The sequence below is a fragment of the Ricinus communis genome, chromosome 1 (genome assembly GCF_019578655.1).
Source record: "Ricinus communis isolate WT05 ecotype wild-type chromosome 1, ASM1957865v1, whole genome shotgun sequence".
In the NCBI taxonomy this organism is placed as follows: domain Eukaryota; kingdom Viridiplantae; phylum Streptophyta; class Magnoliopsida; order Malpighiales; family Euphorbiaceae; genus Ricinus; species Ricinus communis.
This window is the reverse complement of record NC_063256.1, coordinates 10,292,677-10,311,997: the sequence shown is the minus strand read 5'-3', so window position 1 is coordinate 10,311,997 and position 19,321 is coordinate 10,292,677. Positions and strand designations below refer to the sequence as shown.

The following is a 19,321-nucleotide window of genomic DNA, read 5'->3' as shown; positions in this document are numbered from 1 at the left end:
TCATGATATATACATCCAAGTCTATTTAAAGATTTCTTCATTTATAATTTCAAAGAGTTAAAATCTTTCAACTCGGAAAGGTAACTGTTGAAGGATTATACATATCTTTAAGTGAATAAAGGGATAATATTCACTCAAAAGATGTGCAAGAATCATGCATGTTAACCAATCTTCTATTGTGAATGTACAGTAACATGATTATACAACAGAAAAAGAAGAAATTGTTTAATTACTGAGGAAGCAAAGCATAGGAAGTTGCCTCCGAAAGCATGAAAAAGTTGCCATCTTGTGAGAAAGGATCTTTTGACAAATTGGAAAGAAGTTTAATTAAAGGGTAATAAAATCTTATCTTTTTGATAATAACCAAAAAGAAAACCCTGAACTTCTTCTTTTTTTATTTATCCTTTTGTTAAAATTTCATGAGTGGTCCTAAAGAAAACACTAAAAACAGGTGACAGGAGAAGAACAAGAATCAAAGACTTGTCCATTATAGAGTCAAAAAGTAGAAACCCACAAACACAGTACACACATACTCATAATTCCACCCACAATCAATAAAAAAATGTATTTGTATATATGCACTATGGAATATGGAATTTATATCAGACAAAAGTTCCCCACATTAAATGTGCCAACTAAAAATGTACATATTAATCCTTGTGTATGTTTAGTCAAAACAAACACATCTATTTCTTTATTTTATTTTGTTTTGGGTTTTCTCTTTTAATTTTCTCTTCTGATATACATACATCTTCATAAAGTGAGCCACCACATAAAGCCAGTGCACAACCAATCTAAAACATTCTTTCTTGCACTAAAGAGCAGCTGCAGACAAAGGAGGTGAATTCTTCCATCTCTCTTTATCTATCTCTCTCTCTCTTTCTCTTTCTGAAGTCATCACTTTCTTTTCTTTCTTGCTCTTTCTGAATTTATGGATGCTGCTCCATGGCCACAGGTGGGTAGTTTTTCTGTTCTTCTTTTTTGAAAAAAAAAAAGAATTTGGGGGCTAGCTGGTGTATTTTTCTATGTAGAATTGTGAATTTTATTGTTTAAAGCTAGCTTTTAGGGTTAACTAACATAACTTGGATCATGTTCTCCACTAGTTAATTAATTAGTTTTAAGAGATTGCAAGTTATTGCTTTTTGTTTCACTTTTAACTTGTTCTTTTTTTTTTTTAGAGATTTGTTCATGTGGAAAGGTGTATTTCCCCCACCTTGTATCTGAGCTTTGTTATTAGAAGGATAAAAGTTTAATTCTTTTGTTCTTGAAACATGAAAGCACTGCACTTTTGCTTTTCTTATCCTTTTTGCTTTGTGTGAGAACTGATAAAGGGATTGGAAAAGGTATAATTTGTTATTGTCATTTGTTCTTTTGTTTTTCTTTTTAAGAAACTCTTTTTCTTTCTTGTTTCTTATATTTCCTTTTTTCTAAAGTTCTGCTAAAGAGAAGCTTGGTTTTATATTGTTTGATCTGTTTTTTTGTTGTTGTTGTTTGTCTCTTGATTAAAACCTTGTTTAATTAAATTTAAGATTTGAGATTTTCGTGTTCCTGTAGCATGGATTTCGTTTCATTGTCTCTCTATTTATTACTAGCTTTAGGGTTTGCAGGATATTAAACTGGTTAAGTCCATGGAAGAAATATCATCTAATGCATGCTCAAGGCCAGTACAAGAGAGAAAATCAAGGCCTCAGGAGCAATTGAACTGTCCAAGATGCAATTCAACCAATACCAAATTTTGTTACTACAACAACTACAGTCTAACTCAACCAAGATACTTTTGCAAGACTTGCAGAAGGTATTGGACAGAAGGAGGATCTCTTAGAAATGTTCCTGTTGGAGGAGGTTCGAGAAAGAACAAGAGATCATCAACATCATCTTCTTCTTCAATAGTACCAGCATCATCATCAGCCTCAATATCTGAGCTTCCTGATCTAAACCCACCATGCATTTCACAGTTTTCCTCTCAAAACCCTAAGATTCATGAAGGGCAAGATCTTAATCTGGCTTTCTCTGCAGCTATGCCGGACAGTCAAGGTATATCTTATTTTCTTGAGGTACCCAGCACTGAAAACATGAACAACAACATCAACACTCAACATAACTCTTCTTCTTCTTCTTCTTCTTCTTCTTCTACTTCTTCTTCATATACTTCAGCTTTGGAGCTGCTAAGAACTGGAATTGCTTCAAGGGGTTTGAATTCTTTCATTCCATCACCGATGCCGGATTCAAACACACTGTACTCTTCAGGGTTTCCAATGCAAGAATTCAAGCCAACACTTAGTTTTGCGGTTGAAGGGCTTGGACTTGGGAATAGATACGGGGTCCGAGAAAACGATGGAAGAGTTTTCTTTCCTTTAGGAGAGTTAAAAAATCTTTCAAGCCCAAGTCATCATCACGAAGTTGATCAAAATAAGGGACAAGGGACTAGTGCTGCTGCTGCTACTACTACTACCTCTTCAACTGGATTTTGGAATGGAATGTTTGGCGGGGGTGGAGGATCGTGGTAAATAAATCAAAGATCAAGAAAGACAAGAAGACCAAGAAACTACTTTTGTATCTTCTTCTCTTTTCTCTTCTATTACCTTTTACTTTTACATGGTCGTTTACGTGTTGAAAGTTGTCCAGGACTAACAGATAGGGATTCTTCTCTTCTCTTCTCTTTCATTACTATTTTTGAGCAGTTGTAAAAAAATTTTGAAGCTCATTTGCTTTGGCTTCAAAAGGGTTTTCCTTTACACATTTATATATAATTGGTGTGAGAGTGAGAGATAGAAGAAGATGTGAATACAAGTCTAATGTGGGTTTTCTTTCATGGCAGCATAGCATGGACTGTATTCATAAATTCTTCTATCTGAATTAGATCAAGTACCTGCGCTCTTGTTGTATTTGGTTTCCACTTTCCAGAGTTGGGCCTCAGTTTATATTTTTGTTTATTCAATGCGAAACTGAGATTTCATATCACATCATATCAAACTTCGATTCAGCCAATGATATTCTTTCTTTACTTAACATACTTTACTATTCATATGTGGGTTAGTTAATGTGGCAATTCTTTGTTGACATTTTCTGATGTCTTGAACACATTTTCTTTAGATTGAGATATCTCTCTCTAGCCACTTAAAACATGCCTCCTATATACTTAAGTACTACGCTATATTTTTTAGAGGTAAATTACCCGCGGCTATTAAAGTATTTTCATCTTTATTCAAATGGTATCAATTATTTAATTTATTTTTTTAGTATCACTTATTCTTTTTATTTCAATTGATGATATTTATTGAAATTTCATTAATTTTTTTATTGATATGTTAATTAATGTTATGCTTAAGTAAACTTTCGATTGTCAAGTCAGTAAAAAATATATACTAAAAATCTAATAGGTATTAATGTCACTAAAAGTGCAAGATAATAACAATATGATTCATTTTGAGTAAAGGTTTAAAGGATAATATTTGAGGATTATATTAGCATTAGTTTTTTATTAGTCTTTTTACGTAAGTGTTTATAGGAGACATGCCAGTTATTTTCATTTATGGTATGGTCTTAAAAATCAGGAGTGTGAGTTCCAATTTTTTAGAAAGAAGTACTTTGTAGTTGCGCGAGATATGATTTTTCTATTGAGTATATTGAGTTCTTAACTTGGATAGAAATTTATCTTTTAGGTGAGTCTTCATCATCTATTATCAATTAAAAAAAATAATGAGTGTAGTATTAAAAGAATTGATATCATTTGAATATGAATATTCAAAATATTAATTCCAACGGACAACTTTCCCTATATTGATTCTAGTCATAGCATCCTTTATAGTATTTACCATTTCTAAGTTTAATATTGGATTAGCCACATTGTTTGTTCAATAAGGTTCTGAATTGAGACTATACATATGAGAAATAATGAGTTTATATAATGTGAAGAAGCTATTTCTGATAATAATTTTCTTAAGAAAGAAATAAATTATGTGATTATTTTAATAGATCACACTCAGTATTAAATGAGTGACATATATATCATAATAATAAATCAACAATATATATTTTAAAATTTCAAAATCATATTATATATACCACAAAGAAATACTACTACTAATAATAATAATAATAATAATACATTAAAAGTAGGTAAAAGATAATCTTATAAAAAGTTTAACCTTTCTGTAATTGGTGGATCTAACATGGATGTTTAGAGAGGCTTTTCCCAACCATAAAACGCAATTCAAGTGTAAGAAGACATCAGCTTAGAAGGCCCCCACGTACCTTTGTAGAAGAAGGGTTGCAAAAGCAAGCATGAGTTACCATAAAATCTGTTGCTAAGTGGGAAAATGAACAGAAAGAAAGCCAAATTGTACTTAGAAAACCAATTGAATTTGGAGATTAGAGATTACCTGCCCCAACTAAAAGCTCACGTAATAATATTTAGGCACCCACTAAAATTAGAGGACAATCCCTAACGTCACTTCAATTGATTACTATGAAAGATCATTATAACCGCGTATGATTTAAGCTCTTTATAATATAATAATAATAATAATAATATTGAATGACCAAGAAAAATGTGACAAAACCTTACCCACCTCACTCTGGTCTTTAAGAGGGACCCTCAAACATTCTTATAGTTATGGGCAAGCGTGCTCTGAAATAATCTCTTCTTCTACCTACTCAATAGTCATAGGTATCCTTTTTTGTTCTTATTTTATTATTATTATTACTATTATATTGTTTTGTTTTACATCTCATCGACGTGATTTTTGGGTAGAATTGAAAGCTAATTCATTCTACTCCGATACTATCATGGCAATTGGCAAACTCTTTATTTCCCCGTTCTAGGACCTCTTTTTTGTAGCTCATGCCCTTGTTATTATTTGGATCATATGTTCCCTGTTGATCCCAATCCAACTCTTTCTTTCTTTTTCTTTTGAACCTTTTCTTCTTTTCTTTTTGTGTCCTTTTTTTCTTTTTCCTTTGCCGCACAAAATCCTTTTCTCAAAGACAGCAGCAGTGGCAACGGGCATAATTTGGGACTTCCTATTTCGTATTGCTAAACACCTTTTCCGTTAATGCTTGGATAATCAACACATATTTTGGAAACCTTAGCATTTATCTTGCAGATCTTTTCTTAATTTGCATAAATATTTATGTGTTGAACCAATTCCAATTAACGGACTAAATATTAGTAATAAGGATTTTGAATTAGTTATAGACTCAAATGTGCGGGTGAGATAAAAGGATAATACTTTCTCTTTTGTATTTTACAACGTCGATAATGGATAATTGTTGATGATCACTGGTAACTTGTAGTTATTAATTAATATTAGATTGATTGTGATATTATCATCAACTTTCTGATTAAAGTCTAATTATATTTTATGACAAAATATATAGTAATTATATTTTTTTAAATAACATGTATATCTATAAAATAAAATAATTACTTTCAGTTGTAATACGAAGGAAGAAAAAGGTCCTATTTCCAAGCACCCATTTAAAATTACAGCCCTTCATTGCTCAGAATCTCATAGGATTTTTGGTCTTTTTTGGAGTTCGGGACAACAATAGAATACTGTGTGGCATAAGCCTATTATGCATGGACATATCCACTAAAGATTATCGGCTTAACGGGAGTAACAAGTTCAGTACTACTGAGCTAAGGTTGGTTGTTGTGGATTTTTACTTTCTATTTTATTTATACAGGAAAGTAACTTTCCTTTTCTTTCTGTGTCTTTCCAACAAATATAATTTAATGTTAAGATGGATCCACTGAGACCTTCTAACAAAGATTTCGAATGATCACATCTATAAACTATAGATAGGATCATCACATCAGTAAACTATATAGGAATGCATAACTATTAGCACAGTTTCTCAAGACATCATTGCAGTTAGGAATCCATTTTAAAATCTATATTTTTGTTTACTTACTTTTGACTTCTTATGTTTTACCTACAATTATTTAATATCTCTTCACGCAGGAGGAGGGTGGTGGAGTGAGTGGAGGCATTTCAACCTGGAGAAACAAAGTCATCGCACACTACCGGTGTCTCTTTCCCATAGGGCGGCCAGACGCTCCATAAGAAAAAAATAAATAGAGAAAAAGGTGACATGAAGAAAAAGAGTCAACTGTATGTTAATTAAAAAAAAAAAAAAAATCAAAACCAGGGCAGTTATGGATGCCCTTAATTGAGATCTATTGTACCTAAAAATTATAAAAATAAAAATAAAAATAAAAGTAGGTGTGACAATGATATAACTGATAAAATATGTAACAACCCAACCACAACAATGTAATAACCAAAGATACATATACTGTACAAAAAGATTAACTCAGATACATTTATTCTTTCTGTTATCTAGAGAGAGAACTTGTAAAAGTAGGCAGCAAAAAACATTACATGTGCAAATATCCTTCCAGTTCTGACTTCTATACAGAGATAACCTTTCAGCAGAGCAGAGGGGCGGATGGATCACTGGACAATGGCTTTTAAATGACAAACGATTTTAGCACAAGCCCAACTCACGTGTCTGCATTGATTCCAAAGATCCGAACCTTGTGCATATTTGGAAACTTGGCAATAACAAGCACTGCTACTGCAAGCGTGTTGAAAAAGAGCATTGGATGTTGATAGTCAGTTGTGTGCGAGGCAATCAAGTACCTGACGGAGGAAAAAAAATTGATACATGAGTGTAAACTTCAGATATAGCTTAAAAGATGAATGCAGAGAGTTGAAACTTTACAAGTCTAGGAAAAGACAAGCCATGAGAAACCATATACAATCAAGAATACGTTAAGTAGAAACAAGCACTAAGCACCAAATCAGAACTTCAACGCCAGAAAGATAATACATGAACAAAGTAAATCTGCAACATTGAAAGAAAACATACCAGAAACCTACAGTAAGAATCTAAACCTATTTTAATCCTCAAAGGAGGACCCAGGCAGCAAATTCTCACTTCCAATTAACCAAAAGTCTACCAACAAAGCCAACCCCTTATGCAGATGGTAACTCGAATACAAACTTTGAACAAGCCAATGCAAGAGGGAGTGATGCTAACAATGTACAGATTAGCAGGACATGAAGCTAAATGGCATGATTAATGTTGATTGACTAGTCTGTTCTAGTCTGGTTCACAAGAATTTGAATATTCCTAGTGATCCTCAAGAGTCATAATGTATCTTACCAGGAGTCTACTTTTAAAGCCAACCCATGTAAGACATAGTATCCTCCTCCAAAGCAATTCAAGCAACAAGATGAACATCTACCTTGGTGAGAATCAAAATATTGCATAAACTCTCACAATAAAGTTTTTTCTCTTCACAAGTGATTACCATTCAACAGAGATTTTACTGGACATATTTAACGAATAAGTCATATAATGTTCAAACCTTAACATGAAAAAGAAGTCTCTCAGGTATATGCAGTTAAGGAAAAGGATTTTCCAGTGCATAGCAACTCATGCATAGTAAAAGAACAAAGTGAAGATACATAATCAACCGAAAACTAATAAAAATAACAATTAGCAATTAAATAACCCACACCTGCCCAATAGCAGGCTTGTGATTTGAGGCCTCTCACTTAATCATCATCATAAATAATGCAATTAAAACATGAATTTCCTAATTAATTCAAACCTTGCTTAACAATGACTCATGTATTGATACAATCAGCCATTTGACATGTACATGGTCAATTAGCAACAATGAAAAAGGGAGAAAAAGGTAAAGCAAAACAGGGTAACGTTGCTCAACATGCATAACTATAAATAACCATGAATATCATGCTGGTGTACACAGTTCATGAAGGAGAAGAACTAGAAACTAGAAAACTTACAAGACCACAGGAACAACAGTTAAGAACTTTCTGTTGCGTGTGAGCTGCTTTCCACTGTCCATCTGTTCCCACCAAGTTAGCCTATTATAGATCCCCTGATCTTCTGCAAATGGCGTTCCTTTCTTCCAGTGAAAGAAGTGATAAGTTATCTACAAGGTGAAACATTCTAATCAACACGGTTCCTGTAACCATGAAACAACTTAAGATAGAACTATAAGACAGACATGCAAAGCAGAAAAACGAACATAAAAGAAATTGATCATACTGATAAGCAGCTTTTGCAGAAGGTTGAGGCCAACATATTTTCAATCCAAAGAAAATAAAGGAGAAAATCTAATGCCACAAAAAACAGCGTTGACTCTGCTTTAAAGATCGGGCAATTAGAGATGAATTACTACTAATGTTACATAAATATAAAGTACAGACCTTTACCATCATGAATACATGTTACTTCTAACACAGATCTGCAGCAAGTAAATACCTCCCTTTTCATAAGTTGATCCGTAGTGAGTACACACAGAACATAAGGACTTAACAGCAGAGTATATGGAAAAGCATGTCCAAGTGCAGAAATAAGTCAAGTTCTCCCATCTCGCAGCATAAACCTAGTTCAGTTTCCAAAATCTAATTTCCTGCTATGGAACCTATATGTAACAGAGTACTGAGTGACATGGAACGCAGTACTACAAACAGAGACAAATTAGAAAAACTATGGAGTGAAGGTTCTATCAAAATAGTGATGTTTTTTCCTCCTTATGATGCACCAATATTTTAAATATCGGATCTCAATGACAAAGCCCTATAAACAAGATGGTCTAATAACAAAACTCAAAACTGCTAATACATTTGAATCACCTCCTAGCACGCATTGAGTAGCAGGTAATAAGCCTAGCCCAAAAAGTCAATTAACAGTGAACAGTAAGTCTGGCATTGAATCCTACATATGACTTTATGCGGCCATATTAGTGAGCTTTGAGCACAACAGTGAAATTTAAGGAAGGACGAACATAAGCTCATGAACCCCACCCAACCAAGAAAATCAAACAGTAGAAATTAGAAATATAGTAAAGGTGACTGGGGGACAGCCCAAGCATTAGATCAAGCATGTATTGCTTTTAAATTAAAGGACATGCATTTCACCAACCATGCTTGTTAATGAATGTGACAATTTCAGATCTCCAGGAAAGTAAAGGCATGAAATAATCTGAATTAATTGAAAGAAAAAAAGGCTGATGCAAAAGCTTGGCATAAGTAATAGATGCATAATCAAACAACTCGCCCAACATGATAATCAAGATCAATGCCATTGGCAACTAATAAAACCACTTGTAAACCCTAAAACACAAAACTAGAAAAATCCAATTCCAGCTATCCAGCACCATAATAACCCACACACAGCATAAGAATCCAATTTAGCTATGAAACAACAAATAAGCATCCTCAATCGAAAAATCAACAGGATTTCCATATTCATTCAATAACAAATTAAACTAACAACCCTAAAAATGATCCAGAGTAGAACAAATAACAACATAGAAACGGATAAAAATTAATTTCTAATGCATGTAAAAATAAAATAAAAGAGAAAAAAGCGTACACAAAAATGGGCGAGATTAACGATGGTCCAGGCCATGCCAGGAGAGCAACCAAAAACTGAGAGAACGAGAAGCCATGAAAAGAACAAGATTAGTATGTATGTGGTCCATACACCTGGATACATGAACCACTCCGTGTTCCTGTTCAGATCCGCCGGTGGCACCGCCTTTACATACAGATTTGCCATAGCTGTATTTAAAAAAATAATAATTTGTATGTTAATTAAATATTATCTCCCTTCAACGAGACTTTGATGAAGGCGAAGACGAAAAAGGCGAAGAAATAAATCGCTGAACGAAGGGAATTTTTTATTTTTCTATTCCTCTTTCTTAAAATGGATGTGGTGATTTCTGACTCCAAATCAGTTGCTGTTTTGTGTTTTAGCCTTTATTGCTGAGTGACAATGGTGATAATGATGCCATATAAATCTTAATTCATTCATTAATAATAATAATAATAATCGCTGATATTTGTTATCCTCTTCCAACGATTTTTATCTTTATTAAAAACAGATACGACGCCGGTTTGAGATGCTGTGCGATTATTATTGAAAAAGCTACATACACCCGAATTGGGCACGTGAACGCCAATGGGGACAAATAGACCAATGGATAATTAGTAGAAATAAAATACCTCAATTCTATCCCACATTGATTCTCCATATTGAATTCCCAGAATTAGAAAATAATTTTTTTAATTAATTTCAATAATTGTTGTCACTTTTTTGAAATATTCATATTAAATATATTGCATAAGAATTATAATTCTAAAATTAGAAAAATACAAAAATCAATGATGTATTTTAATAATTTAAAAAAGAAATTTATGAAATTGAGACTCTGAAAATGACTAATAATAACTAAAAACTTTCAAGGACTCTCCTAACATATTTTAATACATACTATTTTTGGTAGATAGAAGAAGGATTGCCTTTCGGTGGCTTTAGCCATGGGTGTGTTCCTTTTGATTGATTTTGTATATATTCTATGTATTATTAGGTTTGTTTTATGTTAGAAAAATCAGAATCAATTTCATCATATAACAGTATCACGGAATTGAATTAAAAATAAATTTTTTTAGAATTCACACTAATATTCCTTTTGCTTTTTTCTTTTCATTTTCCTCTTTGTTTTTTTTATTATACTTCTTTTTCTCTTTTTTTTTAAAAAAAAAATATTTTTCCTTCCGTTTTTGCATTCTCATTGTTAAAAGGTAACTTTTGCTCATAGTTTCAGAATTCTAATTCCCAAGTTTTTTATTATTTAAAATATAATGCCACATACAAACAATAAAATCAATTAAAACAAATTCTATATTTATAAAAAAAATTAAAATTTTAATGGAAGAGATTAGTAAACCTGCTATTTTTTATTATACTATAAATTACTAATGGATCAATTATATTAAAATTAATTTGGCAACAAATCACTACTAAATAGTTTCATTATAAAATTTAGCAATGAAAAGAATTTATCACTAATGTACTAATGTTTTAACCGTCACTTTACTTACAATAAAGTGAAATTGGATAACCAACATTACTAATGAATATTTTGTTATTAATTTCTAATAAATCACCAACAAAATTATCGTTGCTAAATTCTTATTTCTTAGCAATAATTGATAGTTACTAAGGAATACTTTTATTGTTAATTTACGGAGAAGTTATTAATGGAATTTTTGTCCTTAAATTGTTATTTAAGAAAATAATAATTTACCAATAATTTTGCTATATTATCGGCAAATTTCTCCCACAATGAATTGATTATTTTTAAACTTAAGACATGGCCCCAAAATCTAGTTAATGCTGTTTAGACTATTTCTGTGTTCAGGGATGATATACTAAAGATTAATTATGGTGGCAAATGAGATATTTCTTACTCTAAAGATTTAGTCATAGTAAAAATTCTAAACCGATGGCAAAGTATGCACAAAGACATATTATGACATGCTGGAACAGTTATATTTCTTTTTGAAAAGCTATTAAGGAGAATGAATTTCATGATGAAGTTACTCACCTTTGTTGCAAATCATGACTATCTAGGTTTTTATTATGATTAAAGTTTAATAGGGTGTGGGTTTTAAAGATATGGAAAAAAATTTAATATGATTCTATTAGCCAAACAATATTGGAAATTAGTTGCTAATCCAGGTGATTTGTGGCCCACAATCATGAAAGATATTCATTTTCCTTGAGTAGCCTTCTTGGTCACTTGATAAGAATTTTAGTATGGAATTTATTTAGAAATTTTATTTATTTTATTAAAATCTAGTTTAATTATAATTAATTTCATACAAATTTGATTATGTAAAATTTTAAATTGACTTTCACCTAATTTAAAATTTATATATAAATTTTATAAATTTCAACATTTTATATTAAAAAAGTTGCAGCTATTGGAAAAGTTCCAATCGGCCCCATAGGCAGGAGAGATGATAGGTAGAATAAGGAGAGCTTACAAGAAAGATAGTCTATTATATAAAATTTGCATATCTCCTCATCATCAATTTGCAAAACTTGATGGTCCTTCACAAATTAATTAAATCTAGTTGCCATGCCAACCTTCCCCCAAATATTAAATTCTTTCTTTGGAGAGCTGTAATGAACTCACATGTAACTCAATTCAGATTATACCGAGGGAACATGAGTCCTTCACCTTTATGTCTAACATGCAGTGGAAATCAGGAAATACTACAACGTCTGCTCTTTTTTTGGATTGTCTTCTCAACTTATATCCAACGCTTAAATATATTTAATTTAATTTTTTTTTTAATAAATAGCTCTTTGAATTTATATTCTAATAGTGAAATACATCCAATTTAAATTTTTCAGTAGATAATTCCTTGAATTTGTATTTAAAAATCAAATACATCCAATTTAAGTTTTCTTAAAATAAAATAATATTAAATTTTTAAGTTTTGATTGAATTATAAAAACTTTAAAAAATATCTATTTCATTAATTTATTAATATAATATATAGTGATGCATTGTATATGAGCATATTTTAGCAAAATTTAAAATATGAATGGTTATTAATGAAATAAATATTAGTTCTAAATTTCACAATTCAATTAAAATCTAAAATTTTAATATTATTTGACTTTTAAAAGAAATTAAATTAGAGATGTATTTGACTCTTGGACACAAATTCAGATAGTTATTTACTGAAAAGTTTAAATTGATTGAATGTATTTGAGATGTATTTCGCTAGTATGAACTGTTATAATGATCAACAAGTTTTCATGAGCAAATTGGAGTTTCTTGTGCTGGCTTGCGGATATAGAAGAAGAGAAAATTGCTTCATCTTTGATGGGTTAATTCTAAATCCTATTCAATCTATTAATAGAGCCTTTTAACTTTCATGGAATATTAAAAGAGAAGAATTACTTTTTATAAAATGGTATTTATATAAAAATGAAAAATGATATATTTTTTAATAATCTTACATGATGAATTATGGTTAAATAATTCTCTTTATTTCAGCTTATATATATATATTACTCAACCATATATATGTTCATAGCCATAGGATTCCAGTTTTTCTAACCAGTTCTCCTACGATTGGAATTGGAAAATGCCAGATCTTGGTTCCTTACAATTTAAAATAGATGCGTCCTTCAAGTTCTCTCTTTGTGCAGGTATAGTAGCAGTTTGCAGAAACAATTATGGGATGCGGATAGATGGAGCCTTAGGAAAATCAAGACATGACCAGTTATTTTGCGGAAGCCATGTCCAAGTTAGGAGCAATCAAGCTGGCAAACCATCATGAATGCCACGCCACCGTTTGTATTTTTGGCTTTAGTCTTAAATAAGCTATCCTCCCTCAGTCTGTCCTTACGAGATGGATGCTATTCTAAGGAATAAAGATTTTTTATTTATTTATTTTTATACATTATATATATAGGATTAATTTAGAGCGTAACAGGAAGAACTCTTACGAGTGTTAAAATATTATTTCAAAAGATTTAATACAATTGTATATTTAAAATTCAAACTCAAAAAAACTTAATTAAAATAAAATAAAAAATACTTACAATCTTATCTACATATGTTTAGATTTGTTTTCGTGTTATTAATATAATAGAATTGATCATATCAAATATAATTTCATCGTGGAAAAGATGTGTATGCCCTGCATCAACAAAAGTATAAAAATATTTAAATATTCAATTGGATATTTAGAATGAAAATATTATATGCTTCAATATACATATGGAAGCTGTTATTGCGTATCTGAAAGCTTTTAACATATACTAAAAAATTACTTGACTTGAATGACAAAAACACCAGCTTGTTTAGTTTTTTAAATATTAGATTTTAGAATGTTTCAAAAGGCTCTAAATGATTTTGATTCAGAAATAAGATAAATATAATTGAGTTCAACAATCAACAATACTATGAAGCTGAGATTTAAACACATCCTAAGATGAGGAGTTTATAAAATCAATATTTTTCTAAAAAAATTAATTTGAACACAGCTTTCACTTTCACTAAATAAGAGATTATGCCAAGCTTAAGATCTTAATATTAGTATAAAAAAAAAAACTTCAAACTTGAACTCACTAATAATGAGGATTCCTAACCAAACTAAGGAAAAAAAGAAGAAGAAGAAGAAGAAAGAATTCAAAATCAGACATAGGCAAGTGTTGCTTGTGAGAAGTTGAAAACTTGTGGTTTCTTGTTGTTTGGGGCAAAACAGACATAGTCAAAAAGTTTTGTAAAGTCAAAAGGATAGAGCTCCATTGGATTTAATTGCAAGAGTGCTTTGCATCTCCTACTCCTTTCTTTCTTCTATTTCTATTTTAATTTTTTTAATTCTTTTTCTTCTTTCTTGAATTCCAATCTCTATCCGCCGCTATGTGCTCTTTTTGACCATTCAAATGTCAACTCCCAAAACAACCCATTAATTGTCCTATCCAACACAAACTTTGCTTCTTCTTCACTGCCTTTTGCTCTTGGTCTTTGGATATGATATAATCCCTATTCTTGATCTCCATTTTCCCAATAACACAGAAAGAAAATCTATCATATAGTATGGATAATCTTCAACTTGAATCTCTAGACGTACCATCCTTCTTTATCTGCCCTATCTCTCTTCAAATGATGAAAGATCCAGTTACCATCTGTACTGGCATGACCTTCGATCGCGAGAGCATCCAGAAATGGCTATTCTCTTACAATCACATCACTTGTCCCATTACTAAACAGCCCCTCTCTGACTTCTCTCTTATCCCAAACTCTAATCTTCTTCGCCTGATACAATCATGGCAGGTGCACGACTCATCTTATAGAAAGTCTATAGAGCAGCAACGACAGGCAAAGCACGACGCTTTCATTCCTCTTAGAGTGGTTCTTGAAGAGATCAAGCAACCCCATTTGCACGTAAAGTCTCTAAGAAAGATCAAGACACTAATCTGCGACCGGACTTTCTTCACGGGCGATGATGTTTTATATTCATCTGTAGCATCCCTTATTGTTAAATCTGAGTCCAGCATCACTGGTCATGATCATTCTTCGATACTTATCGATGAAGCAGTGTCTGTGCTGTGTCTTTTAAAGCCATCTGATGAGACATTAAAGATAGTCTCACAAAATGGAAATGGTCTTTTAATTGATTCGCTTTGTACAATAATGACAAAGTACCAATACGACCAACCTAGAACTCAAGCTGCTGTTATATTGAAATCCATATTTAAAGTGGTGGATGGGATTTACAAGGAAGGACTTAAAGCAGATTTCTTTGAGAGTATTGCGGAGATATTGAAGGATCAAAACTCGAAGCAAGGAAGCATGGCAGTCTTAACCATTTTAACGGAAGTTTTGCAGTTTGGGAAAAACAAAGAGAAAGCTATTAAAGGAGGACTGGTTCCGGTACTAGTTGAATTGCTTGCTGAGAAGAATGAAAAGCCGGCTTGTGAAATGATGTTGTTTGCACTTGAAAATCTTTGCAGGAAAGCTGAAGGGCGGGCGGCTTTTCTCGCCCATCCAATGGGCGTAGCAGCTGTGTTATCAAAGATTTTGAGGGTTTCCCATGTTGGAAATTATAAAGCAATAAGTTTGTTGTTATGGATTTTCAGGTTCTGTAAGAGCAATGAAATTGCAGAGGAATTTATGGAGGTGGGTGGCGTGGCTAAGGTTTTCATGCTGGTACAAACTGGATGCGATTCAAAGACTCAGGGTAAAGCTTGGGAACTTTTAGGGTTTCATAAGAAAATATGGGGCAAGTCTCCTTGCTTCCCCTCTTCAATCAGAGACTGATTATCACTTCTTCTTCTTTTTTTTCTTTTTTTTTTTCTTTTTTTTCCTTTTTCTTAATTTAAGGTTTGTTTATTAGTTTCTTGCTTTTGTTTCTGAATTTTTCGTTACCTTCAACTAGAAAGGTCCGTCTTCCCGTTTCAGGGTGATTTTGTGAAAGCTATGTGCCATAGAATTGTAAATCTCAAAACTGAAACATCTTGTAAGCTGCTTTACTTTTCTTGTTTAGAATTTCAATTTCATTGAAGGGTATGTAAAATGAAAATTATATCCATTTATATGTGAATCCACCGCAAACTACTTACTCCCTGTATTAAGATTTTCACTTGGAAGAGGTAGAAGCAAAAAATTTTAGAAAAAGAAAGGAAGAATGCTGAAAATTCCATCTGGTAATTACAGGAAAAAGAAGAAGTCATTTTGAAGAATTCAGAAGCTGACATACGGACGGATTATGTGTAATTTTTTTGGGTATATCAGGCTAATAGGATGATATTAGTAATTGAAATTTATATCAAAGATGCAGATGCAGACATATGCAATTGATAAAACTTATATGACCACCTATATATCAACTACCCTCTTTCAAACGAGAAACTGCCATTAACACGACGATAATAGCAGTTAAAGAACTTGCTTTGACCTACCTACTTACCATAATATGTATATATATTTAATTACTCGCTCTTAGTCAGACCACATGTGACGATTATAGCAGGTGCAAATATGTCTGTGTGAGAACTACTCTGAATGTCCTTATTGAAATAAAAAATAACACAACCCGTAGTTGTTTTGATTTTTCAGTGAATTATCTCTTTTTAAGGAAGATTAAGGAGAAGAAGGAATGAGAAATCTAGCGGTGGTAAAGGAAGGCATTTAAATCCCATACACCGATATGTTCTATGATTAATATATATTTAAAGTTTTATATAATAAATACGTGTCAATTATCTAATATTAAAATATAAAATATTTATAATATATGTCATTTTCATATTCATTATATAAATTTTTTTTAAAAAATAGATTAAAATATAAAATACAAGATCATAAGCTGAACCTCAATATTTTCATCGATTTTCAGATAATATATTAATTAAGAAGATTCTTGGCATGCATATTTGGTTAAATTGGAAAGCAGACAATGTCTAGGTACCGCATCCTATTAGTGACAATCTTTATTTAACTTTAGAATAACTAAATAAACTTTAGTGACAATGTTAAACTTTAAACTTAGAAATATATTTTAAAAGTAAAATAGACTCTCCAATTCTAAAGATGTGAATATAATTGTAATATTCAGCTTATAACGATGACAGAGATTAATTGGGAAATACAATTTCTTTAATTTTATACCTCAATAAAATTTGAATTAAATGCTACAGTTTTACAGATAATTCCAATATCAGAATGGTGAGTTAAACTTATTCAAAAAAGTATCCCGTTTAATTCGTTAGTTAAAAAATGATATAGTATATAGTCTATTTTAATTTATATTTATCTGATATGATATATAATATTTTTTATTTAATTTATTAAATAGTTTAATGAAAATATTATACATTACTTGGTACAAACTAATATTGATTAAAACATACCATGGAGACAAGTTGCTTGTACACTTGCTTCTTAGTCGCTGCAGAGAAACATGCAAGCCGTTTACTTATAGTTAGAGCTGAGGAATTTTATTCACACATACAAGTTGTAGGAATTAATACGAAATCAACTAAAAAAACAAGGTGCCCGCTTTGACTCCGTACGTGTCAAAATCAATTTCCACTCAATTCAGATCCCATTTAATTTTCGCAACTACATGTGTTAATGGTAAAGTCATATGTCCATAAGGACTTATTTATTTTACAAAAAAATTTATTAAATTATTTTATGATTTAATACATTTTTACTTTTGAATCTGTAAATATTTTATGAATATAATCGTTAGCAAATAGCAGTCAAATTATATAACACAGTTAAATTTTTTTAACTTCACATGCAATACCTACTATCTTTTTAACTATCATGTCAGTAACTTGCTAATAGTGAAGTGCGATTTAGCCGTTATTTACTAATGATAATATTCACATAATATAAAGTGATAAAAAATAAATCATAAATTTTAAAATAAAAATATGTTAAATTATAAAATAATTCACCATAATTTTTTATTTATTTTAATCTGTTGGTGCAATCATGCCAAACCGAATGTGGTTATCCTATTGTGGCTCTTAGGAATTCCTGAGAAATTACAAATCCATCAAATTCTCGATCAAAATATATAACATGAGAACTATACTTAACTTGCTCACTTTTAACAAAAAAATAAATAAATAAATACTGATAGACTATTAGATTGGTGCTAATTAAATAAAATGCCTTTAAGTGGGTCGATTTAGTTACAGAATTAAATAAAACATTTCTAAAAAAAATGAATAAGATATTTCTAAGTAAAACGGTTTAATATAATGAATAAAATGTCCCTAAATGAAATAGTTTAACCAAATGTATCAAGTGATCAATTTTCATATTGCATTCTTTTTCCTGTAAATTCATCCACCAATATATATTATCATGAACTTAACAACTAAATTAGAATATTGGAGACTGATTATAGAGGAGAAATCAATCACAAAGTTGACAAATATTAAATCACGACCTAGATTTGGGTACAATGATGTGCGACTTCTATTGGTACGTTGATGTGAACATAACTCAAATGGCCGAGACATCACATAATGACAGGGATAGTGAAAAGAAGAAATAATATGCCCAAAACCATTTGTAGCACTAAGGAAGAAGTCGTTTAACATTTTTGAACCAGCTTTAGGGCAAGCGCATTAAACTTAAACATAATCTAATTAATAATCTAATTAGGTCATTGTAGTATTCCGATTGGCGATGGACCTAAGATTATGCAAATGAGTGTCGCTTAAGAAAAAAAAAATATATTACAAATTAAGTGTCGTTTTAAGAAATCAATAAAGTATTAATTTTTTTTTTCAATTCTATTTTTATTTATTATGAATAAAGTATTAATAGAGTCAAAAAGAAAAATAAATACTTCTTATAAGGATACTTATATTTAGAATAGGGAGAGTACTTATTTAAAATTACTATAACGGTTGCCTTAAAAACTAGAAATTTAAATGCAACAACAGTTATATGCAAATGCTTCATGAATCTAAATGGTAGATAACCCGTTTTAGTTTCTTACGTTAGAATGTTATTTGATTATTGTTAATAATAATAATAATCTTAATTAACTAGTTTGCTATGTTCCATGTATCACTGTAGCATAGCACTTCTTCTGGTGCTTTAGACTAATTAATTTGTATCCTTTTCTACTATATATGAACATGTAGCATCAGGAAGAAGAATGGCAGGTGGGCTGAAGTGCTATATATAATTGCAATCCTAGGAGATCAATGGTAGTTAGAAATAAAGTCCAATTTACTCACTAATTTCATTGTTTATGTCCAGTTTAAATATTTTTAAAATTTTTGGACATTTTAAACCCAAATATTTATATATTTAGCTTAAATTAGTTATATTCTTTTTATAAAAATAAGAGAATGAGTTACGCACTTTCTAAAAAGTAAGTAGATAAAACGAAAAATAAAAAAAAATATTAATTTTTATACTAAATTATTT

The 19,321-nt window shown here is 30.9% G+C and overlaps 3 protein-coding genes across 9 annotated transcripts; 2 read left to right on the top strand and 1 right to left on the bottom strand.

Annotated features, from left to right (window-relative positions):
* The first annotated feature begins 639 nt into the window (after positions 1 to 639).
* On the top strand, positions 640 to 3,009 carry LOC8263484 (dof zinc finger protein DOF2.5). 6 transcript variants are annotated; one of them, XM_048370466.1, is made up of 3 exons: positions 653 to 955; positions 1,599 to 2,034; positions 2,155 to 3,009. In XM_048370466.1, the coding sequence occupies exons 1-3, from the start codon at positions 932 to 934 to the stop codon at positions 2,505 to 2,507; spliced, it is 813 nt and encodes a 270-aa protein (XP_048226423.1). In that variant the 5' UTR covers positions 653 to 931; the 3' UTR covers positions 2,508 to 3,009. The 6 variants fall into 6 exon arrangements, with proteins under 6 accessions (XP_048226418.1, XP_048226421.1, XP_048226420.1 ...); XM_048370461.1 differs by having other exon boundaries at positions 640 to 955; positions 1,599 to 3,009; XM_048370464.1 differs by having other exon boundaries at positions 641 to 840; positions 1,608 to 3,009.
* Positions 3,010 to 6,212: 3,203 nt separating this feature from the next.
* On the bottom strand, positions 6,213 to 9,819 carry LOC8263483 (ORM1-like protein 2). Of its 2 annotated transcripts, none has more exons than XM_002523261.4 (3): positions 9,421 to 9,819; positions 7,824 to 7,972; positions 6,213 to 6,647 (listed from the first exon to the last, which is right to left on the bottom strand). In XM_002523261.4, the coding sequence occupies exons 1-3, from the start codon at positions 9,604 to 9,606 to the stop codon at positions 6,509 to 6,511; spliced, it is 474 nt and encodes a 157-aa protein (XP_002523307.1). In that variant the 5' UTR covers positions 9,607 to 9,819; the 3' UTR covers positions 6,213 to 6,508. The 2 variants fall into 2 exon arrangements, with proteins under 2 accessions (XP_002523307.1, XP_015577387.1); XM_015721901.3 differs by lacking the exon at positions 9,421 to 9,819 and adding an exon at positions 8,968 to 9,366.
* A 4,021-nt stretch (positions 9,820 to 13,840) lies between these two features.
* LOC8263482 (E3 ubiquitin-protein ligase PUB22) lies at positions 13,841 to 15,950 on the top strand. Its single transcript, XM_002523260.3, has one exon. The coding sequence runs from the start codon at positions 14,456 to 14,458 to the stop codon at positions 15,677 to 15,679; it is 1,224 nt and encodes a 407-aa protein (XP_002523306.1). The 5' UTR covers positions 13,841 to 14,455; the 3' UTR covers positions 15,680 to 15,950.
* Positions 15,951 to 19,321: the final 3,371 nt, after the last annotated feature.